The sequence below is a fragment of the Drechmeria coniospora genome, chromosome 01, assembly GCF_001625195.1.
Source record: "Drechmeria coniospora strain ARSEF 6962 chromosome 01, whole genome shotgun sequence".
In the NCBI taxonomy this organism is placed as follows: Eukaryota; Fungi; Ascomycota; class Sordariomycetes; order Hypocreales; family Ophiocordycipitaceae; genus Drechmeria; species Drechmeria coniospora.
In genome coordinates, this window is record NC_054389.1 from 7,682,999 (window position 1) to 7,710,661 (window position 27,663).

General features: G+C 60.8%; 10 protein-coding genes across 10 annotated transcripts; 6 read left to right on the forward strand and 4 right to left on the reverse strand.

The window, feature by feature from the left end:
- Positions 1 to 1,716: 1,716 nt before the first annotated feature.
- DCS_02008 (uncharacterized protein) lies at positions 1,717 to 3,173 on the forward strand (the record flags this gene model as incomplete). Its single annotated transcript, XM_040799339.1, has 2 exons — positions 1,717 to 2,190; positions 2,241 to 3,173. The coding sequence occupies 2 exons, from the start codon at positions 1,717 to 1,719 to the stop codon at positions 3,171 to 3,173; spliced, it is 1,407 nt and encodes a 468-aa protein (XP_040660222.1).
- A 1,985-nt stretch (positions 3,174 to 5,158) lies between these two features.
- DCS_02009 (uncharacterized protein) lies at positions 5,159 to 6,322 on the forward strand (the record flags this gene model as incomplete). Its single annotated transcript, XM_040799340.1, has 2 exons — positions 5,159 to 5,437; positions 5,804 to 6,322. 2 exons carry the CDS (start codon positions 5,159 to 5,161, stop codon positions 6,320 to 6,322), a joined length of 798 nt encoding a protein of 265 aa, XP_040660223.1.
- A 747-nt stretch (positions 6,323 to 7,069) lies between these two features.
- Positions 7,070 to 7,924, reverse strand: DCS_02010 (uncharacterized protein; the record flags this gene model as incomplete). Its single annotated transcript, XM_040799341.1, has 2 exons — positions 7,070 to 7,186; positions 7,658 to 7,924. The coding sequence occupies 2 exons, from the start codon at positions 7,922 to 7,924 to the stop codon at positions 7,070 to 7,072; spliced, it is 384 nt and encodes a 127-aa protein (XP_040660224.1).
- A 214-nt stretch (positions 7,925 to 8,138) lies between these two features.
- Positions 8,139 to 8,938, forward strand: DCS_02011 (uncharacterized protein; the record flags this gene model as incomplete). Its single annotated transcript, XM_040799342.1, has 2 exons — positions 8,139 to 8,517; positions 8,589 to 8,938. 2 exons carry the CDS (start codon positions 8,139 to 8,141, stop codon positions 8,936 to 8,938), a joined length of 729 nt encoding a protein of 242 aa, XP_040660225.1.
- A 1,864-nt stretch (positions 8,939 to 10,802) lies between these two features.
- Positions 10,803 to 11,322, forward strand: DCS_02012 (uncharacterized protein; the record flags this gene model as incomplete). Its single annotated transcript, XM_040799343.1, has 2 exons — positions 10,803 to 10,955; positions 11,017 to 11,322. 2 exons carry the CDS (start codon positions 10,803 to 10,805, stop codon positions 11,320 to 11,322), a joined length of 459 nt encoding a protein of 152 aa, XP_040660226.1.
- A 172-nt stretch (positions 11,323 to 11,494) lies between these two features.
- DCS_02013 (carboxypeptidase) lies at positions 11,495 to 13,026 on the reverse strand (the record flags this gene model as incomplete). The annotated part of the gene is made up of 4 exons (XM_040799344.1): positions 11,495 to 11,805; positions 11,882 to 12,160; positions 12,217 to 12,328; positions 12,394 to 13,026. The coding sequence occupies 4 exons, from the start codon at positions 13,024 to 13,026 to the stop codon at positions 11,495 to 11,497; spliced, it is 1,335 nt and encodes a 444-aa protein (XP_040660227.1).
- A 2,518-nt stretch (positions 13,027 to 15,544) lies between these two features.
- DCS_02014 (nuclear protein SNF4) lies at positions 15,545 to 17,159 on the reverse strand (the record flags this gene model as incomplete). Its single annotated transcript, XM_040799345.1, has 4 exons — positions 15,545 to 16,206; positions 16,265 to 16,414; positions 16,497 to 16,620; positions 16,731 to 17,159. The coding sequence occupies 4 exons, from the start codon at positions 17,157 to 17,159 to the stop codon at positions 15,545 to 15,547; spliced, it is 1,365 nt and encodes a 454-aa protein (XP_040660228.1).
- A 2,455-nt stretch (positions 17,160 to 19,614) lies between these two features.
- DCS_02015 (uncharacterized protein) lies at positions 19,615 to 20,088 on the reverse strand (the record flags this gene model as incomplete). The annotated part of the gene is made up of 1 exon (XM_040799346.1): positions 19,615 to 20,088. The coding sequence occupies one exon, from the start codon at positions 20,086 to 20,088 to the stop codon at positions 19,615 to 19,617; it is 474 nt and encodes a 157-aa protein (XP_040660229.1).
- Positions 20,089 to 22,900: 2,812 nt separating this feature from the next.
- DCS_02016 (uncharacterized protein) lies at positions 22,901 to 25,354 on the forward strand (the record flags this gene model as incomplete). The annotated part of the gene is made up of 4 exons (XM_040799347.1): positions 22,901 to 23,064; positions 23,218 to 23,282; positions 24,042 to 24,358; positions 24,449 to 25,354. The coding sequence occupies 4 exons, from the start codon at positions 22,901 to 22,903 to the stop codon at positions 25,352 to 25,354; spliced, it is 1,452 nt and encodes a 483-aa protein (XP_040660230.1).
- Positions 25,355 to 25,617: 263 nt separating this feature from the next.
- DCS_02017 (uncharacterized protein) lies at positions 25,618 to 26,722 on the forward strand (the record flags this gene model as incomplete). The annotated part of the gene is made up of 3 exons (XM_040799348.1): positions 25,618 to 25,698; positions 25,767 to 26,076; positions 26,133 to 26,722. 3 exons carry the CDS (start codon positions 25,618 to 25,620, stop codon positions 26,720 to 26,722), a joined length of 981 nt encoding a protein of 326 aa, XP_040660231.1.
- Between the last annotated feature and the right edge of the window lie 941 nt (positions 26,723 to 27,663).

A 27,663-nucleotide genomic window follows, 5' to 3' on the forward strand; every position in this document is an offset into this window, starting at 1 on the left:
GGGGACGACGAGTGTCACTGGTGCTTCACGGGCAACGGGAGAGCAAGAGGCCTTAAGGGTACGCAATTGATTTGGGCGAAGAAGGAAATACAGCAGGCGAGGCAGGGAACCAGGCACCACGGCCACAAGCAACCAGAGAGGGCGAAGAGAGGGGGGGGGGGGGGGGGGCGTGAGGAGGAGAGAGGCCCTGCTGGGACTAGGCGGCGGTCTGTCTCTCGCAGCGTCCACTGGGGAAGCTGAATGGAGTGGGGGAAGCAAAGGTCCAAAAATGCACATGCCTCGACCTCGCACTCCGGACGCGGCACTCCGTACGTCGAGTACCGATGGAGCTACTCGCGGCGAGGCAACAATGGACAGCACCAAGCTGCCGACGGGGGCGCAGGGCGGAGGGGGCCGGAAGATGCCTGTGGTGTCGAGTTGGTTGGGCGTGCGAGGGCGAGACGAGGAGGGGGTGGGAGGGGAAGAGGGGACCGTTTTGGGCAACGGCATCGATTACGCAGCAGTCGTTGGCCAAAGCTTGTCCTCGCCACCGACGCCGGAGCGGTTAGCGCAGGTCCTTTGGGGGAGGGGGGGGGGCAGTCGCTGCTCGACTCCGTACTGTGCAGTATTATAGTAATACTGGGAGCCGGTTAAGGTACGTGGGGTTTTCCACTGGGCGCTGGAGACTAGCACATGCACACCCGTGACGGCAGCCTCTGTACCAGCCGTCCACTGTAACTCGCTGGAGCCGGCCACGGTGGGTGCCGCAGATGCACTGTGTCGCGCGCAGCAGCAGACGGTCGGTGGCAATCGGCAGATGGCACAGCCACTATTGACGATGTAGCGTAACTACGCCAAATTGAATTGACGCTTTTGCCACCGCACCGTATGAGGTACTAGGTAGTCCTGGTGCTGAGGTAGTCCCTGGTGCTGAGGTAGTCCCTGGCGCTGAGGTAGTCCCTGGTGCTGATGTAGTCCCTGGTAGGTGGTCACTCGTGGGTGGACAGTCATGCTGGGTCACTGCTGGGTCCTCACTGCTAGGTCATCACTGCTGGGTACTTACGGCACTCATAACCACAAGCATTGTCCGGAGTACCGGGTCATTAATACTGGGTCATTACTGCTGGGCCATTACTGCTGGGCCATTTCTGCCGGGTGGTCGCCTCTGGGTGCTACATGCTTGGTCATTACTGCTGGGTCATTACTGCTGGGTCATTACTGCTGGGACATTACTGCTGGGTGGTTGCCGCTGGGTGCTCACTGCTTGGCCATTACTGCTGGGCCATTCCTGCTGGGCCATTACTGCTGGGCCATTTCTGCTACGTGGTCGTCGCTGGTTGCTCACTGCTGGGTCATCACTACTGGGTCATCACGGCTGGGTCATCACTGATGGGTCATCACGGCTGGGTCATCACTGATGGGTCATCACGGCTGGGTCATCACTGATGGGTCATCACGGCTGGGTCATTACTGCTGGATGGCCGCCGCCGGGTGCTCACTGCTGGGTCATTACTGCTGGGTCATCACTGCTGGGCGGTCGCCGCTGGGTGCTCACTGCCGAGTTCTTCTGTAGTCACCTCTGGGTGCTCACTGCTGGGTCGTAGGAGGCCACAGAAACCAACGACGCGCGCCCGTTTCCTCGTGCCATTTTCTCGTGCGGTGTGCCGAACTGGACGAAAGCAAAGTTCGAGGTGCCGTCGCAGGCATGCGCGTGCGGCATTGCGTCCGTCTGAAACGATGCAGAGGCTGCGCTCAATCGCAGGGCACGACATGGCAAGGCTGACGATTGGCACGGCACAGTCTGCGAGGCACCCAGTGCGTACTGTACGACTACACCGCAAAGCAGCACGGCACGGCACAGCACGACACCTGGCACCTGCATACCACACGCAAGCAGCTCCGCACGCAGCACCGCACACGGCACAACACACAGCACCGCACACGGCACCGCGCAAGGCCCGGCAGCGCCGCCGACCCCGGCACTCGGACAGAGCCCTGAGCCTGCGCCTCGTCCGTCATTGGCCGCAGCTTGGCTGCGTGCTGTCGCTGGCATGCTTTCGGCCTCTGTGTGGCGTCGACGCTGTCTCACGCCCCCTCCTTCTCGGGCCATCTTTCGAGCCGTCGAGACGAACCGGCACAGTGCGGTGCCTACTGTCCACCTACGGTACGCCGGTACCCGCGCACGTGCGTGGGCACCTCTCGTGCCTGCACGTCCACCTGCGAGCGTTCCTCGTCCTCGCCACTGCCATGCCTCGAACAAGGCACGCCCTGGGGTGACACGCCACGGTTCGTCGCTCGCCCTCACCTGCTCGGGGGCATCGGCGCAGCTGATGATGGCGTCGCGCGCACGCCCGGGGACAGGGCCGTACATGCACCGTACGGGTGGAAGCGATGCGTCGCAGCCATCGACAGCTCGGACACGGTCACCAGTCACCGATGTGCAAACAACGGCCGACGCGTGTCGACGGGACACCCATGGGCTCGCCGCAGCCGGCACCGACCGACACGAGATGGTCCCGCCGCCAGCAACGGTGGACGACCGCCCTCTGCTTGCCGCTTCCGATTCCCGCTCCGCCCCGGCTCCGCCCCGGCTCCGCCCCTCTGGCCAAGGTTCGGCTGCCAGCCTCTCCCCACCCCCCGTCGCCTCGCGCGTGGCCGATGCGTATCCGACAAGGGCCGTGGGTGGCGGCCGCCAGCATTGGCCTCGGCCATGGGTCCGCGTTCTGGAGAAGCGGCCGGCATGTTCGAGGTGGGACCGGCTCGAGGTGGGACCGGCTCGAGGGTCTCCCGTTTCCAATCGCGTCAAGCTTCGGCCACGAACCGTCTGCTCGCGAGCCGTCACCCGGTTCCAAAGGCCTGAGGCCAACGGCCAGACTCTGGCAAATCTCTGCCGGGCGACGACGGATATTTCGACGGCGGCAGTCCGTTGGCCAAAGACACGGGGCCGACGACCGTGTGGCCATGCGTGGCCGGAGCCGAGGACGGCGAGGTGCCAGCATCAGCCTCTACCAGGCCCATCCATCCCCGTCGCACGAGCAGAAGCGCCTCGGCGTCACGGCATGGTCACGACTCGATACGCTGGGGGATCCATGGCGGTGGAAATCACGCCCAGCCCCGCGAGGAACGCTGACCTCATGTTGCCATTGTTCTGGATACCGACACCTGGACTGCGGAGTACGGAGGGATTCTATTGATAATCCTCGTGGTATCTCGCCAAGTTTGCAGTCTGCCATTGCTTGGAAAGATAAGGATCCTTGATGCGCGAGCACCACCAAGATCCACCCGGCACCTGAGGTAGGTATGCTTTCCTCCGATTACCTAATTTTTCCCTCATGTTCATGATCAGTGTGGCCCTTGAGACTGACTGTACTGTACATGCACAACCAAAAACTTGTAGTACAGTGATACTTGGTTGTACTGTACTTGCTCTGCGGTGATTGGTCGTGGTGATTGGCCATGTCAACCGAGCAGGGGGTGTCAACACCTGCAGCAAGTATTCTCAACTTCTCACCTGCTTGCTCTGCACCTCCAGTTGGTTCCCGCCCAGGCTCTGGTCCTGCTACACTTGGTGTGCTTGGCTAAACCCGGCATGTCGCGGAAGCTGCTGGCTTTTGCACGCAGAGCTTTACTGCTTCCTACGGAGCACACTTGGGCTGACTTGCACGCAGAGCTTTGCTGCTTCCAACGGAGCACGCTTGGTCCGTTCCATGTCGACGGGTGCATGGAAGTGGGCATCCTTGATGGCCTTTATTGGTTACTCGGTCGGCTGCGACGTGCCATTTTCTGTCCAAAAGAATAAAGGAACATGCCCAAGCACATGGCAGTCTCGGCGATTCCAACTGCATGCGTGATGATGCAAGTACTTGGGGAAGCACCTGGCCTTGGCAAGCACGACAAGGGAGCCAGACGCAAAAAAGGCGTGGACAATCGACACCTTGGCGGGGGAAGCTCGCCCTCGCGTCGTGCCGTGGACTGCTATAAAAGGGCCGAACTTTCCTCCGGGGACGCTCGTCACCGATGCTGACTTGCTCGCCATTCTTGCACCCGCCACCTTTCGAGAGCGCAGTTACATCCCCGCGGCGCGGCACCCACGATGCTCATCGCCTGGAACTTGATCCTGTCCGTGGCGGCGGCGAGGCTGGCAACCCCACCTGCCGGCGCCGACACGTCACCGAGCAAGGACGTGCCGAGCACGCCGTCGAATGGTTGCAGGTCGGACTGCGTGGGAGACGTCGTGTCGATGCAACTCTCCGAGGACCGTGCTTGGTTTTTCCCGAAAGCGGTGGATTGCACGGTCGACAGGGCAACCTACGAGGCCTTCAAGCCCGCCTTCACGGAGAGGATATTGAAGCATCTGCCGCAGTGGTCCTGGCTGCAATGCAAATCTGGCGAGATACAATTCAGCGGGACGGCGTCGGGCGGCGGCGTTTACGAGAAGTGGTCGAACCACTGCCTGGCCAAGCCGACGTTTGTCACCTTTTGCGACCAGAAGCGGTGCTGCTAAAGGTCGTGCATTCGTCGCCGTCGGCACCGTCATCTGCTTCGGCAACCGCAGCCAGGGCGACGGCAAAGGACCGTTTCCTCTAATGCCAGCCGCACCCAAGAATATCCGACGCAGGAAAGGATCGGACGAGATGACAACCACGGGCCCCAACAAGCCCGACAACAGGACAAGCGAACAGCGCGACGGCAACCACATGCCCAAATATCCGCCACGACAAGGGGCAAGCGAACGGGGCCATGACAAGCATCACTGCCATGAGCATGCATGTACGAGTGCAAGTGCAAGTGCAGGTACATGCAAGTACAAGTGCGGATATCGAATTGTGCGGCGCAGTTGATCGTGGTCGACGATGAATAGCTGGAGAGGGCGTGGGGATTTTCAACCAACGTATCGTCGTGGAATGGCACAGTGCTTGTGCGCAGGAAATGGAGGGAAAATATTACACTCTTTTCCCATCGCCCAAATATTTACCTGCAACTACTCCGTACATGCACTTGCGCAAGCATGTCCTGTACATGTACTCCGTGCTGTACTTGACTCGGCTGACAGTACAGCAAGAGCTCGGTCATTTCATTCACGACATTAATACTTGCACTCCGCCAAAGCAGGACGTATCACAATGGCCATTACTATTATTACCTGCATCCTACAGAGTACGGAGTACGGAATGCCAAGATGGAGATGCACTCGTATGTCAATACCATTGCAAGCACGGAGTACTCTATATTACTCCGTGCCCTTCCATCGGTTATGGCACCTAATGCTCCCCTACCCAGTAGGCATGGAGCGGCAATCTTACCAGACATTCCCGCCGTAGGTACCGCTGCCCGGTCGATCACACTGCGGACAGCGCATGTGCAACAGTTCAAGTACACTTCACTCTATTTCACGTACTGGTACTTGCGTGTGTCCAGGGTCAAGTACGCCGTGCATTTACGATTACTTGCTGTGCTGGTACGTTGAGAAAGTGCCTGCAACGTGTGCAGAATGGTGCTCCGACGGGCCATGTCATTGGCTGCCGCTGGGCAGAGCGAGCAGCAGACGAGAGGGGTCGTCCGACTTCCACCACACCTCGAAGCACGACACCCAGCACGGCGCAGCACGACACCCGAGGACGAGGACGAGGACGAGATGGTCCTGCGGCCCGCATCTGTGGACGGTCGACCTTGCTTTCCGCTTCCGATTCCCGCCCTTCCGCCGTCAAGGCCCCAGCTTCGACCGCCGGTTCTCCCCGCCAACCGTGGCCTCTTGCACAGCTGATGGGTGTCCGAAAGGTCCACGAGTGGCCGCTGCCAGCATCGGATTGGGCCTCTTGCACAGCTGATGGGTGTCCGAAAGGTCTACGAGTGGCCGCTGCGAGCATCGGATGGGCCTCGGCAACAGGTCTACTCGGTACGCCTACAGCCGGCAGCTTCGAGACGGCGCCCGCTGCATGGTCTCCCGTTCTCAATCGCCCAAGGGCCCGGCCATGAATGGTCTGCTCCGTGCGTGGCCGCTGCCAGCATGGGATGGGCCTCTGCAGCGGTTCCACATGCTGGGGGCCGACTGGCCACTTCGAGACGGCACCCGTTCCATGGTCTCTCATTCCAACCCGCGTCAGGGTCCGGCCGTGCATGGTCTGCTCCCGAAACATGTCCCGATTCCGACGGCGTCAGGCCGACAACCAGATTCCGTCCCATCTCGGCCGTGCCGCGACCGACGTTTCGATGGCGGCACTTGCAGTCCGTCTGCCAAAGACATGGGGCAGAGGCCATGGAGCCATCGCGGCCCAAGTCGACGACAGCCACGGGTGCCAACTTTGGCCTCGACCAGGCCAATCCCGGCACGGACACGACCTGATGTGTGGGGGGGTCCATCATGGTAAAAATCACCCCCCGCCCGGAGAGAAACGACCGTTGTCCAGGGGCACTACAGTCTGCTGGCCTTAATACGTGGGGGAGTCCATTATGGTGAAAATCACCCCCCGCCCGGAGAACAACGACCGTTGTCCAAGGGCACCACGGTCTGCCGGCCTTGATGCATGGGGGAATCCATTATGGTAAAAATCACCCCCCGCCCGGAGAACAACGACCGTTGTCCAGGGGCACCAGTGTCTGCCGGCCTTGATCCGTGGGGGAATCCATCATGGTAAAAATCACCCCCGGCCCGGAGAGAAACGATCGCCGTCTATGGGCACCACGTTCTGCCGGCCTTGATCCGTGCGGGAATTCATTATAGTGAAAATTACCAAAATCACCTCTCGCCCCGGAGAAACGACCGCTGTCCATGGGCACCACAGTCTGCCGGCCTTGATGCGTGGGGAATCCATTATAGTGAAAATCACCCCCCTCCCGGAGAGAAACGACCGTTGTCCAGGGGCACCACGCTCTGTCGGCCTTGATCCGTGGGGTAATCCATCCTGGTGAAACCCCCCCCCCCGCCCGGAGAATAACGACCGTTGTCCAGGGGCACCACGGTCTGCCGGCCTTGGTCCGTGGGGAATCCATTATCGTAAAAATCACACCCAGCCCCGAGAGAAACGACCGCTGTCAATGGGCACCACGGTCTGCCGGCCTTGATGCGTGGGGGAATCCATCATGGTGAAAATCACCCCCCGCCCCGAGAGAAACGACCGCCGTCCATGGACACCACGGTCTGCCGGCCTTGCCGTGGGCTCTCCGAGAGACTCTCCATGCCGTCACATTCCGAACCGCCGGCGTCGCCCTGCGGTCGCCGAGAACGCCATGCACCTCTCTCGCCGAGTCGCCGCCTTCCTCTTGCCCTTCCTTCGCCTCTCGTTGCGCATCCCCTCCAAGCTTGGCGTGCGCACTGCCGACCGGTGCGACCCTGACCCTTGCTCGACCATCTCCGCACCCGAAGCCGACCTCTTATTGCCGCCATTCTGGATACCGACGCCCACAGGCAAGCACACTACGGCGTGCGGAGGGACACCAAGTAGCAAGAATCGTCGTCGCATTTTGCTGCGTGGGCCGTCCGCCATGGGTCGTGGGAGACATGGACCGTGATGCGTCCGCCGCGCACCACCAAGATCCACTCGTCACCTGAGCGGCACGGATACAGTTGCCACGAATTACCTAATGGTTCCTTCGCGTCGTCGTCGTCAGGCCTGCGAGGTGATGACCCTTGGGACCGCACAGAGCACGCGCGCCGTTGTCGATTGCCCCCCGCGCCGACGGAGCCGGGCGTGCGAGCGTGAACGTGAGCCGTATTCTCACCCGCTTCGTTCTCCGGTCCTGCGGCGGGTGCTCTGCCTGCACCTCTCGGCAAGGCGTCGAGCGTATCGTGCTTGGGCACGCCCGGCACCTTGCCGACGCGCAGAGGGCCGGCTCTCGCACGAGTGGTGTCGCCCGCCGCCTGCGCGTACGGACCGCCCGGTCGTCCCGTCCACGACTGCATGTGGGCGGGCATCTCCAGTCGGAGCCGGTGCCCGTTGGCGTTCATTGGTCGCTCCGCCCAATAAATACCGCAACATGCCATTATCGGTCCCGAGGAACCTCGCACCCGTCTCATCGGACGATTCCAAGCACACGTGCGACGATGGGGAGAGCGCCGGACCTTGGCGGGCACCGAGGGAGAGGCGAGCGCCGTGGGACGTCGAGCATCGACGGCTTCGTCGGGGAACCTCGCCTCGGCCTGTGCCGTCGTCGGGTATATAATGGGCCGGCCTTCCTCGCCGAGGGCGCCCACCCTTGCATCCCACGGCTTTTCGAATACGCCGCAGCAAGGTCCGGTCACCACGGTGTTCACGATGCGCATTGATCGACACGTTATCCTGTCGATGCTGGCCGTTGGGGGCCTCGCAAGCCCGCTGGCCAGCACCGACGCATCACCGAGCGAGGCGTCGAGCGATTGCAGGTCGGACTGCGTCGGAGACGTCGTGTCCGTGCACGTCTTCGAGGACCGTGGCTGGTTCTTCGGGACGGCCAAGGACTGCAAGGTCGACAAGGTGGCCTACGAGGTCTTCCAGTCCACCGTCACGGCCAAGAAAGCCATGCATATGATGATGCATTGGTCCTGGCTCGCATGTGGTCGGGGTGAGGTGCAGTTCAGCGGCAGGGCGTCGGGCGGAGAGAGCAAGCTCTGGCTGAAACAATGCCTGCCCAAGTCGAGCTTGAGAAACCTGTGCCACCAGAGGTGCTGCTGAGGACGTGCCTCCTTCGAGACTGGCACCGCGCTCCGCCTCGGCAAACCACAGCAGAAGCGGCACAGCAGGCCCGGACGATTTCCTCGACGCCCGCTGGACCTCGGGGCCGACCACGTCACCGGCAGGAATGTCGGCCGCAGGAAGGATCGGGCGCGAACGGGGCAACGACGGCCACGGCCCACAACATCTCTCCGAGGACGAAGGATCAGGAGCGCGACGGGGCCATGGAGGACCGCCGTGACCACGCAACACTCGCGCAGCAAGTTGGCGGCAATTTGCTGCGCGGCGCAGTCGACGATATTCCACGATGAATGGTTGGAGAATGGCAGTAGAATGGCTGGAGAAAGCGTTGAGGTTCTCAAGGCCATGCACCGCATATGTACTGTACAGTACACGTTGGGGAATGGTCCGCGGGGAATGGTCCGCGGGGAATGGTCCGCGGGGAATGGTCCGCAGGAAATGGTTGAATTACGAATGCAACACCATCATGTCCCACCCTTTACTTGCACCGCACTTTGCTCCGTGCCTTGCGCAGCTTTGTCGATCATCTGTAGAGAAGCGCCGTCAGCTACAAGTATTACATTGCGCTTGAATCGCATGGCCGCCAAAGTGCGAAAGGGTTGATGCACCACAGTCCGACTGGCAGCAGCAGGATCGCAATAATAAGTACCTACAGTAGTGCTTTTGAGGCTCCATGTTGCACAATGACATGTAATTTTCAGTTGCATTATGGAGGTTCCGGAGGTACGGAGTAAGTACGTACAGTATAGTACAGTATAGTACAGTATGCATGTGAGTAAACTTGGGCTTAATAGAAAGAGGCATCGCATCGTACCAGGTATGGAGTATATCTAGTTTATCCTTTTCTGCCTCACCAACCAGGAGTGCTCTGGTTACTAATAAAATCCCTTGCCGCACACCGGGCGATCAATGAGGAACGATGCATCCACTCGGCCAATCCTTCAGGCATTTACTGACATGGGGTTACAAGTGCCGGTAGTAACAAGTACCGGCAGTTACATCGGTAGTTACAAGTGCCGGTACTAAGTTACAAGTACCGGTAGTGACAAGTACCAGTAGTGTACGGAGTACTCCGTACGGAGTAGGTACTTACAGTACAGTACTGTACTTAAGTACACCTACTTGTTCGCCTAGTAATTAATACTTGTCCACCCACTTGTGCTTGCAAGTACGTATGTTCGCCTACTTGTACTTGTGTACGGAGTTTGGAGTGCACCATACGGAGTACTCCGTACGGTACGGAGTATTACACATACAGTACTTGTTTGCAAGTACTTGCCTAGTGCTTCAATGACACCTGCTTGTACACCCAAGTATCCATAGGTACCTAGTGTTACCAGGTACCCGTACTTTGGTATTTCTACGCTTAAGCGTACTTGCAATACTTGGGCATGCTGTGCACCTCTAAACGGTACTGCTAACTGCAGCCTCGATGCCTGCGTTTGGCCAAAACAGTTCGTACCACAGCGGTCATTAACCCCTAATGACACTAGCACTCTGTAGAGTGCCAAGATGATCATGATTGCGTGTGCAAGTACAGCACTCGTACGATGCCATTCCATCCATTGCGGCACTCGTAGGTATGAAGCGGCAATCATGTCATCCGACAAGGTGATTCCGCGGGCTCACTGCCAGCACGTTAATACTACTCAAGTACACAGGTGCCGGTACTTGTGCACCTACTGTACAGTACAGTACCTGAGCAGTCATGTACAAGTACTAGGTACCTAATAGTTGATGCACCACCGATAGTGCATACACCTACTGTACAGTACTCGGATACGGAGTATAATGCGAGTACAGCACTTGTATGTGCTGTACATACAGTACAATTACTCTCTCTACAGCATGCAAGTGCCTACAACTTGCACTTGCTGTACAGTGCTCCGTACTCCGTACTAAGTACTTACATGTAGAGTAATTAGTATACGAACCTTCCAGAACAGTCCATCCTTTGCACCGCCTGCGGGCTCCTTCGGCCCGGAGCGAGGCAGACCAACCCTCGCGCTGCACGTGACATCGCGACATCTCCTCGACGCGCCACGTCTCTCGCACCGAAATCCGCTCGTGCTTCGTTCAATTATCTCCATTCCTCTTCGTCTCTACGCATAGCCACGCTCCCGCCCAACGCCATCCCGACCCTTTCCTCGCATCATGGCCGAGAGCATCTCCGCCCCGCGCATCACGGCGCAGCATCTCGACGCCTTCGCCGGCCGCCTCGTCACCATGGTCGGCAAGGTCACCCAGCTACGTGGCGACCAGGCGACCATCGACGCCGACGGCACCGTTACCGTCGTCCTCAACCGGGTACCCTCGTCACCCCTCCTGCCCGTCGTGTGGCACCCTAGACTGACGAGCGGACGCACAGGACGCTCACCTGAGCAACGGGAATGCCGTCCAGATCATCGGCAAGGTCAACCCCGACCTGTCCATCAAGGTCCTGAGCTCCAAGGATCTTGGCCCCGGCGTCGGTCTGTCCCCCCCTTCGCCCTCTGCCATGCCGCACCTCTCGCTGACGGCAGACCGTCGCCAGACTTTGGCCTCTGCACCGCCGTCGTCGCCGCCACGCACCGGTTCAAGGAGATTTTCGTCGCGGAGAGCTAAACACAGAAAGACCATGAACGTCGTGCGCTGCGAGCATGGCTTGGCTACGAAGCATGAACAATACCATTGAGCGAACATGAACGAAATGAACGAACATGATGACCAGTCACTTCCTCCTTCAAGCCCCTCCCTCGGTGTCCCTGCCGCAAACTCTCCCAAACAACTCAAGGTCCGATGTACACGCTTGCCTGATTTCGCCCTCGACCTCGTCCGCCCGTCGCCAACCCGCCGCCGTCGGTCGCCTATTTCATATTCTCCAGCAGATACTTGAAGCCCGCGAGCGCCTCCTCGCCGGCGGGCACGATCTGGTTGGCCGGCAGGATGAAGCCGTACCGGCCCTTGTCCCGTAGCTCTGACGTGAAGCTGTAGTCAGCCTTGACCACCTCGGCGACATAGTCGACGCTGCTACCGGACGCGCGGTAGATGGTCGTGCAGATGGGGCCGTACTCGAAGCTGAGGCCGTGCACCGATTTGATGGCCTCGACGGCGCCGCTCGCGAGAGACTGCAGCTCGTCGTTGTTGGCGGGCAACTCGTCGCAGGTGTAGCCGTATGCTGTCGACTTGTCAGCGCCGGTGCCGCCAGCCTGGAGCCTCCGAGGCGAGGACGCGGTGAGGGGGGCGATACGTACGCGTCATGAACAGCTGCGAGTACGAGTGGTAGTCGATGTACAGCTTCAGCCCTTGGCTCTTCTTGACCTTCAGGAGAAAGTCGGACAGCGCCTTGGTCTCGGGGGCGTCACCCTGGCCCATGCCGCGATAGTCCTGCGCGCAGGGGTTGCTCGACGCTCCGGGCTTCCCCCACATGTACGGCCAGTTGCGGTTGATGTCGTGGCCGACGCAGCTCGACCCCGACGACTTCTGACGGTTCTTGCGCCACAGCCGGTCGCTCGTCTGCGAGTACAGGAAGCCTGAAAAGGGATCAGCTCGCCTCCGCTCGCCTCCGCGTGGCAGGGGAAGCTCGTACCGTCGGGGTTGACGATGGGGAAGAAGTAAAAGTCGTACTTGTCGACGAGCGCCTGGATCTCGCCGCCGCTCTTGAGGCCGTCGAGGAGCGCGTTGGCGAAGAATTCGACCACCTTTCCGCCCGACGTCAGTCGCCCTTTGCCGTGCCGTGCGGCGCCGAGGAGAACAAGCAACGTACCATGGATGTGATCCACTCGCGGGCGTGGACGTTGCCGTGCAGGACGATGGCCGGCTTGTTGGCCTTGCCGCTGCTGCCCCAGAAGTGGATGCCGGTGATGGCATTGCCCTGGAGAGAGTTGCCCGACGTCACAATCTCCGAGTTGCTCGCGTGGCTGGCCTGCAGGTCGCGGAGGAACTGCAGATGGTCGCTGTACGCGTGGTACGAGTTGAACCAGGTGCCGTTGAGGGAACCCTCTGTCGACGCGACGTCAGCATCGACCTTGGACGCGATCCGACGCGCGACGAGGGGGGGGGGCGTCTCACCGACGTAGGTCTGGAAGGCGCCTTCATCCGCGATGGACGAGCCCAGGTCCTCGTGCATGGCGACCATGTCCATGCCCTTCATCTCGCGCCGGAAAGCGGCGAGCTTGCTGGGCGGCACCTCGATGTCGGCAAAGGCGCCCTTGCGCGACGGCGGCTGCCACGTGCTGAGGCCGAGCTTGGCGATGACATCGTTCACATGCTGCGACTTGGTGCCGACCTGCACGCGGAAGACCTTGTAGCCTTCGTACGAGACCGTCGTCGGCGCGCCCGGAACGGCGACGGCCGAGACGCCGGCCAGGAGGGCCGAGAGCACGGCGATGGATTTCATGACGCCGTGGGCCGCTTTCCGCTCGGCTGATCCGATGCAGCTCTCCTCGCGCGGCCGAGACCGACTCTGACTTTCCGCGCCTCTCTGCCTCGTTCTCCTTCACTCTCGGCACCTCGGTCGCGTCTGCTTCGAGGGGGCTTGGTTGGCTGGTCTCCGTCGGTCCGTCACCGATGCGAGAGCGGCTTGATTCACCAGTTTGTCGCGGCACGAGGAATGGATCCGAGTGAATCAAGGAGACGAGTCTTTGCTCATGCTTCATCCAACCGCTGAGGAAATGAGACGACGTCCAAGGTTGCAATCCGGACCCGGGCCTGGCGAGGGATCGTCGGCCATTTATCACATCGTCTCCATCTCTCGACGATGAGACGGTGAATGCTGGCGACGATGAGGCTGAAGCGTCTCGAGATTGATGGCAGGAGGACCCTTTCCCGCTACAGTAGGTCGTCTCGCTGCCAGACCGATAACCTTCCCCATCCGGGAGCGCTCGTGATGGCATCACCGTTGGATCTCGAGGCCGGCAGCATCGCCGCTCGCCGTTTCGAACCACGACGCCCACCCTTCCGACGTCGCAAATAGAAACTGCCCAATGCAGGGCGAGGCGCATCTATGTTCCAGCAACTCACGTGCTGTCAGGTCATGACTTATTCTTAGTAGCGTTGCCTCCGCCAACTGCCGATCCCCACCGAGGCGATTACTGACCTGCCGGATGCAGGTGTCGGTGGGAGGCCAGCCTTCCAATTCCATGATTTCTGACGCAGCAGCCGCCATGGCGCGATGCTGATTGGAGTCTGACTTCTGTCGACTATTCGCCTTGCTCCTTGCCCTCTTTCCGACCTGCCCAACTGTGCAGGTGCCAGCGCAAAGGGTGCAGCCAACATGCAGCCGATGATCCGTCTAAGCGACGGGGCTGATGATGAAATCGACAAGCCAGACTTTGGCTGCCATATCATAACCTCGAGACGCCACCGATTCGCCATTGCTCGTCCGTTCTGCTCCATCCGGTGTCCACCCGCCTCGGCTCCCACATAAGCTGAAGGGGATGCAAGAGTTGGCAAAGTATCCCGAGCGGTCTGCAACAGCAGGCGGTTCCGGTTCTTGCCAACACCGCGTCTACCGTCTGCTTCCCCGAGCAACAGCTGAGATGCCTGTTAGGGGCAACGGAAATAATGAGTCACTCTACGAGGACCGCCCTCCGAACGGACAGCGGGCAGGGTGCTCGTTGAGGAATGGCACAATCCGTCACCGGCGGGCGGGGAAATGGAGCGACGGAACGACACTGGAGAGTGCTCCTCCGATGAACACCAACATTCATTATCAAACAAGCAACTCCGTCAGCGTGGTTGCAGCCTTTGCCCCGAATCGGCATGCACCTGTCAGATGAAGATTCAACTCGTTCATACCGAAACGCTTCATCATGTCACTTTCTCGTTTTGTACTCGTTCTCATATTGGATGTGGCCATCCGCCGGGGCATCATCTTACTCGCATCCGCTTCGCAGGTTTTCCTGCTCCATGTACAGCAACGATTCATCCAGAGTAACCATTCGTCCGGCGCCAACAGTTGCTCTCTGCTCTGGCCTGCTGCTTGACCCGACCGCCGCTGGCACATGGGTGGCCTCGAAGCCCCCTCCGGTTTGAGTTCAGCCCATGACGGATGCTCTCTGCTCTGGCCCACGTTTGAACCGACCGCCGCTGGCACATGGGTGGTCTCGAAGCCCCCTCCGATTCGACTTGCGCCCATGACGGAACTCAACGCACTGTACTTGTAGAGCCACCGGAGTCGTGATGGTTCTGGTGGGAACTTTGTGCTCTTTGTGCGCAACATCAAGATGCAGTACTGGCTGTTGAGCCGGATATTCTGTCTCGTTTGAATGGCCCGCCATGGGTCGATTCTGACTTGTGCATCAACATGGTGAATCGCGTATTAGGAATCGCTTGCGTGGATAGAACGCGTCTAGGCAGGTAATGGTGCACGATAGGAATATCAAGGCAGGTTCTAACAATATTGTGCCCCGGGGTTGGGGTAAGACATGATTCTATTCAGTTGATGGAGGCCACTCAGTGCCACGGCGATTCAACACGCTGGATGTAGGGCGCAGTGGTTGACCGAGTGAAAAATCGACCGAAGAAGAACAACGATGAAAAGTATCAAACCACCAGCCAGGATTACATGATACCAGTATACGATGGTAACATGGGAGCAGGTTCCGACAACTCCGACTGGCGGGTTCGGGTTGGGGAGGATTTCTATTCAGCAGATGCAGACAATTCAGTGCCACGGCAACTCTCCGCTGGACGTGGAGCGCAAGAGATGGCAGAGTCAAAACGGAAAGGAAAAAAAAAAAGAAAAATATCAGACCAGCATCCAGTGTTCTATGGTAAAGATTGGCCACTCGTATGCCAATGGTTGGTGATTTCAGCACCCAGTCAAGATCCCGGTACGCCCAACAATGTATGCAACTCCGCCCCGCGACCAGCACTTGGTTCAGGGCCGCCATCGACATCGTCCGTCACCGACTCTACGGCCGATGTCCCGCATCCTCCTCGCCCTCCAAGAGGACGTACTTGAGAATGTCGGAGAGCGAGATGACGCCCTTGAGCCTGTTGTCGTCGTCGACGACGACCAGCCTGTGGACCCGGCTCTTGCGTATGGTGTCGAAGAGCGAGTCGAGCCGGTCGCCCTCGCCGCAGGTGTAGACGCCGGGGCTGTCGTCGGGTCTCCTGCAGAGGGCCTCGCCGATGGTGTCGTCGAGCTCCTCGTAGGCGCCGCCCTTGATGCAGGGGATGACGTCGACGGCCTCGAAGGCGTTGAGGACCCTGTTCTCGGCGTCGACGACGGGGATGCAGCTGATGTTGCGGTCGACCATCATGTGGATGGCGTCGAGGACGGTGTCGTTCATGCGGGCCGTGGCCAGGTTCTCGTAGGTGCCGAGGTTGATCTCGCGGACGCAGCGCTTGAGCATGACGGTGTGCTGCTCGTTGTTGACGGCGATGAACTTGAGGATGCGGTACTGGGTGATAACGGAGATGACCGTGTCGCGCCCCGTCTCGTCGTCGACGTCGACGAGGGGGATGCGGCGCGCGCGCGTCTTGAGCATGCGACGGCAGGCCTCGTAGAGGGGCTGGCAGGGATGGACGGAGACGGTCTCGATGGGGATGGCGCCGATGGCCTTTTCGATGTCTGCGTGCAACGAGCGTCAGCGTCCGTCGCCGTCGGATCTCGAGGGGAGCTCGCCCACCTCGGAGGCTGCTCAGGCGGAACTGGTCGAGCTTGCTGATCTCGTCGGGAAACTGGCAGTAGTACTGGATGACGTTCATGAAGTCGGTCGACGTCAGTATGCCGGCGAAGCGGGACGTGGCCGAGTCCCAGAGGGGAGCGGAGACGATGGCTGGCCCACCCAGGTCAGCACGCGAGCGGTTCGTCGGTCGGCCCGTCCGTCTCTTGACGGGCGTTTTCGGGGGTCGACGTACAGTTTTGAATCAAGATGTTGAGGCTCTTCTTGATGAGCAGATCGGTGTCGAGGACGATGAGGCGGAAGGAGAGGGGCAAAACGTCGTAGCTCGTGCGGACCTTGAGGAAGTCGCGGATGGCTTTCTGCATCGCCACGGAGTCAGCACCGACGCGAGGGAAGGCGAGGCAGGTTCGCCGTCGCCGGCTCGCCGTCGTCGACGCGGCATCGTCGGGGTGGGCGGGGAGGAGCTCACCAGGCCCTGCCGCTGCTCCCTGTCGAGTGGGCCGGGGGGCGTGGGGGATTCGGTCGTCGCCGCCATGGTCGGGGCAGCGGACGGAATGGTGCTCCGGGTCGTCTCGAGGCGCGGGCGGGAGGAGGGAGCGACGATGGGGGGGAGGCGCGATGCCGACGGCGATGATGACGGTGCGTGGTTGGTGCCGGGCGGTGGTGGTGCAGAGGCGGGAGGACGAGAAGCTCGCCCAACCGCTGGCCCAACCGCTGCCGGTTCCGGCGGCCCAGCTGGCAGGACGGCGGCGGCAGCGAATGGCTCGCGACGCAGCGACCAGCGCGACAGCGGAGCAGGAGCAGCAGGGGGCTTCGCTGGCGCGGGGTCGTCGGCGCGGCCACCGCTAGCCTGGGCGGCGCTCCCCGTCGGTTCCGTCGGGTCGGTCGAGTCGTCCATTCATTCGTCTTCGATTCGTGACGCAGTGGTGATAAAATCCGTCGACTTTTTTGTGCTCGTCTTCTCTTCCCCCAGCCGCCTCTTGGCCCTGCGATGATGTCGAGAGGATGCTTCGAGACGAGCGGGGGGGAGAGACGGTGGCAAATCTCCAGCACACCTAGACTCGCCGCAAGCACAGCAGCCGCAGCGCTACAGGTGGTGGCCAGCGGTGGTGGCCAGCGGTGGTGGCCAGCGGCTGTGGCCAGTTAGTGGTGCCCCGTGGTTGTGCCCTAGAGTGCTTGGGGCCCATTCACGGCTGCCGCTCATGTACATGTACATGTACATGTACATGCTCCTTGCGATGCGTACTGCACACGTACAGGTACATGCAGCTGTCAGCCGTGGCACAATGGGAGCGTCCGTAGTACCGAGTTCGAATGCCACCCGAGGCCAACGGATGGGAATCGCTACCCTGTACTCCATATGGACGGATGCAACGTACCATGGGGCCTGAAACTGCACACCGACGGCACAACACAGGAAGACCTGGCATGCGGGTGGCTTCCTCTCCAGCGCTCTGGTACGGAGCCGGACGACTTCCACGAGGTTGGCTTATCATTCGAAGGCCAAAGTCGAAGGTGGGAGGGTGTTGCATCGTGCCGAATGGGACTGGGCGGGTTTGGATGGTGCTGGGCGGTGCTGGGCGGTGCTGAGTGGTGCCGAATGGTGCCGAGTGGTTCTGTACGGTGCTGCCTGGTGAAGCGGTGTTGCCTCGTGCAGCGGTGTTGCCTGGTGCCGGCTGCTGCAGCAAGGTGTTGATCAGTATTGATCCGTGGTGCATGGGGTCGATTGTTGTGAATGATGTGAATGATGTGAATGGTGTTCAAATGGTGTTCTATGGTGTTCTATGGTGTTCAGCGTTGTTCATTTTCGGCCTGAGGCAACGTCCCTCCTCAGTGCAAGGTGGAAGGGACGACTGCCGGTTGTCCATGATTGCGTCTGTTCACTTCTGCGTCTCCTTTTCTTGTATTTGCACATCCCATTCTAGGACCTTTCGGACCGGTGCAGGAAATGCCTGTGCCAACTGTTGACGGTGCGATCCTCGTCCTAGTAGCAAGGCTTGTTGGGATGGCGAGTGTGCGTCATGACGTGCAACTCGGCCTTGCAGCAGTTCTGTGCTTGGTGACAGGTATTTCCACTGCGATGGCAGAGCAGATGCCCTGGACCAGAGAGCCATGAGGCCTCCTCTAACTCTCCAATAGTCTAGGCCCTTCTTTCCACCAGTTCGACTAGATGGCGAGCTGCTCCCGCAGGACCCTCCCATGGCTTGGGTTTCGGCGACGACGGTGTCGGGCCACGCTTCGATGCTTGCAGCGCATGATGTCGTCGGCAAATTTTGAATACGAGTACATCGAAGGCGTGGAAAGGCTCGAAGACTACCGACCGGGGGGGACCCTTTAGTGACGGCGACGGCTCGTCACTAAAGGGTAGGAGTGCTGAGAGTGACATTTTGCATTACACTCTGATTACTATTATATAACTACTCCGTACGGAGTACTGTTGCAACAATTGCAGGGGTTCACTGCCTCTCCCTCTGCCCAATTGGGCCCAATTGGACTGCGTCGGCAGCGACGGCGACGGCTCGTCAGCAAAGGGTAGAAGTGCTGAGCGCGACATTGTGCATTACACTCTGATTACTATATAGTTAACTACTGTAGCAACAATTGCAGGGGTTCACGGCCTCTCCTTCTGCCCAATTGGACTGCGTCGGCAGCCATCTCCGTGCTCAACGGTGCCATGACGCGACATGGCAGTCCACTCCGATTACTATACTCCGTACTGTAGGATAAGTGCAGAGGCTCATGGCCTCCCCCCGCTCGACGGTGCCATGACGCGACATCTGGAGGGGCACCCATTCCCGCCAAGTCAAGCCTGAAACGGCTTCCCGAGGATATCTGCAACAAAAGGAAAAAAAATGGCAAGGATAGGTGCATCGCATATGCCCCCACGGCACCTCCCTCCTCCCTCGACATGGTTTGCGTCAATATGTAGCTGGTTCCCTTCGTCCCAGGTGCTTGCGAAGCACGCGAAGCAAACTCCCATAACGCCAGGCTGTGCTTGTTGTCAAACTGTGCTGTCGACGAACACCCGTGCTCGGGCACAAACAGGATGATGTTATGTACATGGCATGACCCGGGCCCGGCCTCGGCCGTGGCAGACCGCGTAGTTGGTGATGCTGTGTTGAAGGAAAGAAAGGCGAGATCGGTGACCAAATGTCCAACGCAACGACGGTTGCTGCGTCGAAAGAGCGCGGTAACACCCGTTGCCGGCCCATGGCGTCACCTGCGCGTATTTATTATTTTTCCCGCGTCGGGATGCCGAACGATTTGCCGATGCCCAAGCCGATGGAAATGTAACGACGGTGGTTGTGTTGAAAAGAAATGCAACGATGGCTCGGTCGGGCCCCCCGACGGCGTCACCTGCGCTTGTTGTTGCCCCAGATGGGAGCGCCCAAAGGTTTGCTGACGCCGAAGCCGATGGCGACGGCGAGGCCGACGACGAGCAGGACGACGGCCACCTTGACGGCGATTCTCGTGCGGCGGTTGAACCTGCTCATGCAGGTGCAGCTGCGCTGGCTCTTCTTGGCCGCCTTGGCCCGCTGCTTCCAGTGGTCCTTGCCCGGCCACACCTGGCAGTCGTTCTTCCTCGTGAGGACGATGCTGGCGCGAGGGCACTTGTCCATGGAGCTGCTGGTGACCATGGCTTCCATGTCGGTGTCGAAGGGGTTGACATCCCTCTCGGATCTTGGCGTCGACTGCCCGCTGCGGTAGGGTTCTCTGTCGTAGGAATTGATGCGCACGACGGGGTTGGGGAGGACGGCCGTTTCGGTGGGCGTCGAGACGGCACAGACGGTGCTCGTCGGTGATGTTTTCGTTTCGTTGCTCTCCATCGTCACCGATTCCACGTCACGATGGACGTCGAGGGCGCCTCGGGGCACGATGCCAACCTGTGCTGGACACTCGACGAGGCGGTCAAGGGTATGGGCAGCGGCCGATGGAGCGTCGTAATGAGGCCGTCGTCGTATACAAACGGCACTCGCGGACTGGTGGCGGCTCGTATTATCTGAAGAGGACAAGGTCAGCACCACGGCACGTCGAAGCGCGGCGACGGGGGGACGGCGAGCCGGTCGTGCCATCCAAGGTTCGCCCTCTCAGGTTCGCCCTCTCAGGTTCGCCCTCTCAGGTTCGCCCTCTCAGGTTCGCCCTCTCAGGTTCGCCCTCTCAGGTTCGCCCTCTCAGGTTCGCCCTCTCAGGTTCGCCCTCTCAGGTTCGCCCTCTCAGGTTCGCCCTCTCAGGTTCGCCCTCTCAGGTTCGCCCTCTCAGGTTCGCCCTCTCAGGTTCGCCCTCTCAGGTTCGCCCTCTCAGGTTCGCCCTCTCAGGTTCGCCCTCTCAGGTTCGCCCTCTCAGGCTCGCCCTCTCAGGCTCGCCCTCTCAGGCTCGCCCTCTCAGGCTCGCCCTTTCAGGCTCGCCCTCTCAGGCTCGCCCTCTCAGGCTCGCCCTCTCAGGTTCGCCCTCTCAGGTTCGCCATCCCCGGTTCGCCATCCGTCGTGCAGGCAAGGGCAAGAGGGCCACTCACGGGAACGGGGCTCGGCTCGTTCGAAAGCGACGAGAGAAATAAAGGGCAAATCTCGCAACGAGGGTCGGGAAGATGAGCTCGACGGGCTGCGGAATAGATGGTTCCGGCAAGGGCGAGGGAATGAAAAAGGGCCTGCTCCGTCAACGCAGCGATCGGCGAGGATGGGACTCGAGACGTCGACGGTCGCTTCAGGAGGGATGGAAAGGTATTGGCAGGACGAAGCGGGCGAGAAGAGGAGGCGTCAAAGGGCCGTCGTCGGCTACGAATACGACGGCGAGCGGGAGGTTGGACGACGGTGGAAGGATGCGGCAGTTGAGCGAGGGAGGCCAGACGATACGGTGAGGAGATTGCGAGGAAGGGGATGGGGATGGGGATGGCCAGCCGGCCGTGGTCCGTGGGTGGTCGCATTTATTATTATTAGTGGAGCCAGCACTGCCAATGGGTTGTACTTGCAGTACTGTAGTTGGGTGTACAGTACGGAGCACAGTGCTTGCCGTGCATGTACTGTACGGAGTACAGTATTACTTGCTGTACATGTACAGTACGGAGTACAGTGCATACAGTACTGCACCCTGTACAGTACAACAGAGTACAGTACTTACAGTACTGCACCCTGTACAGTACAGTAGAGTACTTGCAAGTAGATTGAGCGGCAATGTTTCCTTGTTCCGATCCACCCTGAAAGGTACCGTCGCCGCTGAAGACCACGGGACCTGCAGCAGCCTCCCCTCGGCCGCGGCGAATCAAGGGCCGGGCCTGGCACCGGAGCCCAGTGGCTTACAGGCTAGGTGCCGGAGGATGCGTGCCAGCTCTCCGCCAAGGTTGGCGCAAAGGTGCTGCTCGCATGGCGCTTGCAGGCGACAGTTCAGCACCCGCAGCAACGTGCCAGCACCTACGGACCACTAGTTTCAGCGCTTGGCGCTCATGTACCGAGGCGCTCGCACCATCCATCATGTCCTTAGTACCCAACATGTACCCGCACCACCAGCACCCGCATCGCCAGTACCCGTACCGCAAGTACCCGCACCGCAAGTTCCCGCACCGCAAGTACCTGCATCGCGAGTACCTGCATCGCGAGTACCGGCATCGCGAGTACCTGCACCGCGAGTACAGTGCAGTACCTGCAGCACCCGCCGCATGCCGGCCACCGTTCGAGCCAAGGCTGTCGGTCGAACCTTGTCCGCCGCTGCTACGTTCGAAACGTCATGGCCGAGCACGGCGGAAAGGAGACCGACCGAGGGTGCGACGAGTGCAGTGCCGGGCGCAGGCGTCGCACCTCGCGTAGAGTTGCCAGGCACAGCGAGTTGGGAGCGTGCCGGGCACCACGGCGGTACCTGTGGACGCCTGGTGGACGCCTGGTGGACGCATGGTGGTGGATGAAAGGTGGCGAGCCGAAACCTCATGCGCTCGGGGGCGCCGTGTCTGATAAACAATCCCACCCCCCTGCCCTCTCTGCCCCCCCTGCCCTCTGCGCCTTCATCTCCTTTGCTTGCTTCTGGATTGCTTCCCCGCATGATTGGAAACGGAAGGGCGTTCAGGCGGCGACTTGCACTGCCGGGGGGTGACGACGAGCCGTCGATGGCAACCCATTCCATCGGCCGTGCACAGTGTAAGTACTTACGGCACGGAGTAAGCATGAGCCGAACAGTGCATGTACATGCGCAATGTGCATCGTTCCAGCAGGCAGCCAACACGGCACAGGTACCTGCACGGTGCGGCGGCGGCGCTGTGCAGCGACAGGCGCAGCGAATCGTGGCACGATGACTGGCCGTCGTCTCCAGCAAGCGAAGAATGCCACCGCGCCGCTGGCTGTGAGCGGTGCGACGTCGTGGCAGGTGTCGACAGAAGACGGGTACCTGGATGCCTCTGCTGCCACAGCCTGTGGCGTCATGCGTTGTCACGAGGCTTGGCGGGAGGCTCCAGCACAATGTGCGTGTGCAATGTGCGCGTACAATGTGCGTGTACAATGTGCGTGTACAATGTGCGTGTGCACCTAACGGAACAAGGTTCTCCTGCACTTGCGAGCGCACGAGGCTTGGACTCGCACGCCTGTCATGCAAGGTACTCGCACGCCAGCATAATACTTGCGTGTGCTCTCAGGACACACTGGCAAGTACGGAGCGGAGATGTCGCAGGTACCGCAGGCCGATTCGGACCATTTCCATGCACCAGGCCGGGCAGTGCTCACCAGTCGGCAATGCGCAGGTCGGCGACGCAGGCGACGCGAATACGAGTACGAGTACGAGTACGGGTACGGGTACGATTCGGCTCGCAGACTTGTCGCGGTCCTGTATGTGCAGTGCTGTACTTGCCATCAGCCGACTCAGTCTACAGCACTCTGCAGGCGTGCAGCAAAATCTCATACATGACTGCAGAGGGAGTAGGCGGACGGCAAGCAACACATGGAGTCGGCCGACTTGCGGAATCTGAACCGCTCGCACAGCGGCAGCCACCTCGTGCCTCGCGCCGATACCAATGAGGTTGGCTGGTACTCGTCTGTCCTGCTTGGTACGTGCCGCCGTCGCCGAGCAACTCGACCGTCGTGCGGCGACTGGACAAAAATGACGATGCAATTTTGGTGACGTTGCCACGATGAATTGAATGGAGACTTTTGCCACCCCACCATACCAGTACGGGGCACTGTAGCTGTACAGTACAGTACCTTGTACTGTACTTGAGTGATACATGTGTTGCAATCAATACATGTACTCCGTAGGTTCCTAGTACATACAGTACTTATCCGTACTCCGTACTGTAGGTACACTTGCGGTGGCTGGTCGTGCGCACTCGGTGCTTGAAGCTCGTGAGTCGGCACTGGATGCTTGTCGCACATGGTGTGCCGGCGCACCTTGCAGCTCGGCAGACTACTCCGTACTAGGTATGGGATTTCCGGCATGTCGACCGTAGGGTCCTTGCCTGATCCTGACCGTGCCTCGCCGTCTTGCCCTCGGGGCTTGAAGGGTGCCTCTGGAGAGGCAGGGTAGCATGGCATGGCGTGTCGAGTACTAGGTAGTAAGTACAGAGTAAGTACTCCGTACAAGCACAGTAACAATAAATTACCGCACATAATATTTCCTGTACTTACCTAGTACTTAGCTACTGCAGAGGTGCATGTGATTAGGTACCTAGTACTTGCAAACTTGCACTACAGCACTCCTTACTCCCTACCGTACTCCGTATGACGACGCACATGAGTACAGTATTATTATCTAGCAGCTGGCCTGTATTAATTACTTGCCTCGAACCATCACGCCTTTCCCCGCCCAGCCCCATTGAAGTTACAGGAACCGGGTCGCCTCGGACGGACGTTGCCCGCGGACGATGCCGAGAAAGCTGCATCGACGACGACGGCCGCCATCGAAGCCCGCCATGCTCCGGCGACAAGGAAGCGCGACGCACCCGTCGTCGCCCACCACGGTCCCCACGATGCCGAAGCGAGCCATGGCATGACGATGCTCCCTCGCGGCAGAGAAAGAAGCCACGTCGATCGGCCGTCGCCGCAACGGCCGTCCACCATGCTCGTCGCCGTCAAAGGTTCCGCCGAAACGGACTCGGGCATCGAGGGCCGTTGCATGATGCCGCCGGTACGGTGACGGATGGGAAGCAGGGCGACGTGTTCGTTCGCCGCCGGCCCCTTGCTGCTGGCACGAGTGCCGTTCCCTGCACGCACAAAGGCATGGAGATGGCAGCACGCTCAGCCGACGGACGGAAATCGAAACGGACATGCAAGTGCCTGCGAGGTCGACATGGCACGCGGCGCACGAGGAGAGAACGAAATTCATGGCTGCCTCGTCGGACACGGCCTGCCTGCTGGGCCACGCGTCGTGGCCGCCGTCGACACCACGCACCGCGGCGTGCTTGGTGGGTGCTGGGTGCATTGTCGAGTCAGGGCCCTGCCGAGGGTTCGTACGGCAGCTTTCCAGCGTCTGTCGGTGCACTCTCGAGCAGATACTGCGCAGCACGAGCGCTGTGGCCGGTGCCAGCCCTCCCATCATCCACCGCCGGCAAGTACCGGTACGGTGGATGCATTGGGCACGCATGCCACGGAGAGGTCACTTTGCTTGCTTCCAACGTGCGGAAGATACTTGATGAGCGACACGGTCCCGCGTCGGCAGGCTGCACGACCACCGCAGCCGCGAGCACCTTACTCGTACACGTGTCCTCGATGGCGTGCGAGCAGAGCACTTGCACGTGGCCCGACACAATCCTCGTGGACCAGCATTCCCTCCTCCTCCTCCTTCTCCTTCTCCAAGATTGCGGCGGCTCGTTTCGTCGGGTGCATCTCCAGCGGCGGCTCGTTTCGTCGGGTGCATCAGCAGCATCGGCTCGTTTCGTCGGGTGCATCAGCAGCATCGGCTCGTTTCGTTGGGTGCATCACCAGCTCGCACGCTTCCACGGCTCTCTCTCGCCGGCCACTCGTGCACGAATCGGACGAGGCCAGCCTGGGTGACCGTGGCCCGCCCTGGGTGAGTGGCCCGTCGCTCGCCGCTCGCCCGCTCGACGGATGGCCGCCTTTCCGGCACGCACGGTCGATGCCTGTCGACGGGAGCCGCCGACGAGACGGAGACGGGAAGGTGTGAGCGTGCGAGCCGTCGCGGGTCCTTGTGGGAGTGGCAAGGGAGTGCGGTGTGCACCTCCTCGACGGGCGGCACGCGAGCGGGCGACAGGAGTCAGAGGCGGCCGTCGGCACCTGCTTCCCCCTCGTGCGAGGTGGCCTCGGGCTCCCCTCGCCACGCCGGCTTCTCTCCCTCCGCCGACGCTCTAGCCATCGCCTCGTCGGAGGAGCGTGCTTCACGGTCCGTCGCCTTGTCCGCATCGCCACGGCATCCATCCCCGCCTGACCATGTCCACGTCCCCGATCGTCACGGGCATCGACCGTCACGCCCGCCGTGCCGCCGGCGTCGTCATGGCGCAGGATACCCCCGTACGCTTCTGACCTCCGTCTCGACGGCACGATGCCGCTTCTTCTGACCTGACCTCGCCTCCGTCCAGCCGAGCGTCGCCTGCGGGCGAAGATTGGAGGCGTGGTATCACGGCCAGAGCCGACCGCTGTACGCGACTCGGCCGAGCGCCATGATGGCGAGGCACGCGGCGGCCGATCATCAGCGCGGCTGGCTGTCGGACGCCACGGACGGACCTGGCCACGCGTCGTCGTGCCTGTTCGCCGCCTGCTGGCCCTGGGGCGCGTACGCTCGCGTGTCGTCTCGCCTGCGCGCCGCCCTTGGCGGCCACGACGCCGAGCACGTGCCCGACGAGGGCTGCTGCAACCTCGAGTGCGCCGCCTTCGCCGCCTGCCTCCCCTGTGAGTCGTCCGCGGCGGCCGACGCCGAGCCGGGGCCGCGGCTGACCGGGGCGCAGTCTACGGCTGCTTCCTCGCCCGGCTGCAGAGCACGACGCGGGCCTTTTACGGCATCGGCGGCGACGACGTCGGCGACTGGCTCGACGGCCACTGCTGCCCCTGCGCGACGCTCGCTCGGAACGAGCAGGAGATTCTCGCGCGCGAGGAGCAGCACCGCCGGCGGCCAGCGGAGCCCGTTGGCGGCGGCATCATGGTCGACGCCTACACGGCGTGGGAGCCCATGATTCTCGACGACGGCCTGGCGTCCCAGACGCCGTCGCCCCAGACGTGTTGCCAAACGCCGTCGTCGCGGAGCTCGACGGATCGCTGGCGGGCGACGGCGGCGAGGAGAGGCGTGTTCCCGCTGCTCCGCTACCTCGGTCAGCAATGGTATCTGGTCCCCGCCAACGAGCGAGCGGGGGGGATGGCAGGTTGCGTCGGCGAGGCCGTCGACAGCAGGCTTCCTGGCTTGGCGACCATTGTCGACTCGCACTCGCTCGACGAGCATCGGCTCCTCTCGTGCGCCTTTGGCAACGCCGGCGACGCGGCGAGCCAAGGGCCGCGGGACGGCGAGGGCGGACCGGCGCCTTTGGGGTACGCGGCCGAGTAACTTTAATACAAGCATCGTCTACGGCGCCGCGAGAGAAATCTGTCCGTCGTCGCTCGACGTCTTGCCGTCGCCACGTGACGGTCGTTGGCCACGCGGCACCGGCGAGAGAGAGCAAGTTGTCCACGGCAAGGTGACGAGATGCGGCGGCGGAATGGCGGCGCGCAAGCCGAAACGCGGGGGGGGGGGGGGGGGCGGAAGCAGGGCGGCGTGACGACGGGTCGAACGAGCGAAATGTCGACGCCGCATGCTGGAATGCATTCCGTCGACTGGGCGGCGGGGGAGTGCGTGCAGGTGGAATAGGTGGGGGAGTGCGTGGAGGTGCAATAGGGGAGTGCATGTACGACGAGCACGGAGCATCACCGCAGGAAGCAAGACGGTACAGCACATGTACGGAGCATCACTGCAGGAAGCAAGGCGGTACAGTACGTGTACGGAGCAACGCAGCAATCACGGCACGGAGCAAGACGGTACAGCACATGTGCGGAGCGAGCATTGCTGCGCGAAGCAAGACGGTGCAGCGCATGTACGGAGCAGCACTGCACAGCACACATACTTGCATTTCCCTACCCTCTCCATACAGTACAGTGCAGTCCACGTACGGAGAAAGGCAGTAATCACTGCACGGAGCAAGGCGGCACAGCACATGTAGTTGTAATTTCCTACCAGTATCCTCTCCATACAGTGAGTGCAGTGCAGCACACGTACGGAGCAACGTAGTAAATACAGCACGGAGCAGGACGGCACAGTACACGTGCGGAGCATTACTGCACGAAGCAAGACGGTACAGTTCATGTACGTAGCAATACAGTGCAGTACATGTACGACGCAATACATTGATTGCAGCACATGTACGGAGCAATACAGTAATGCAGGATGTGCACTTTTATTCCCCTACTACCTTAGTAGGTACCGTTTCCATCTGCTGGTACCGAGCAATACAG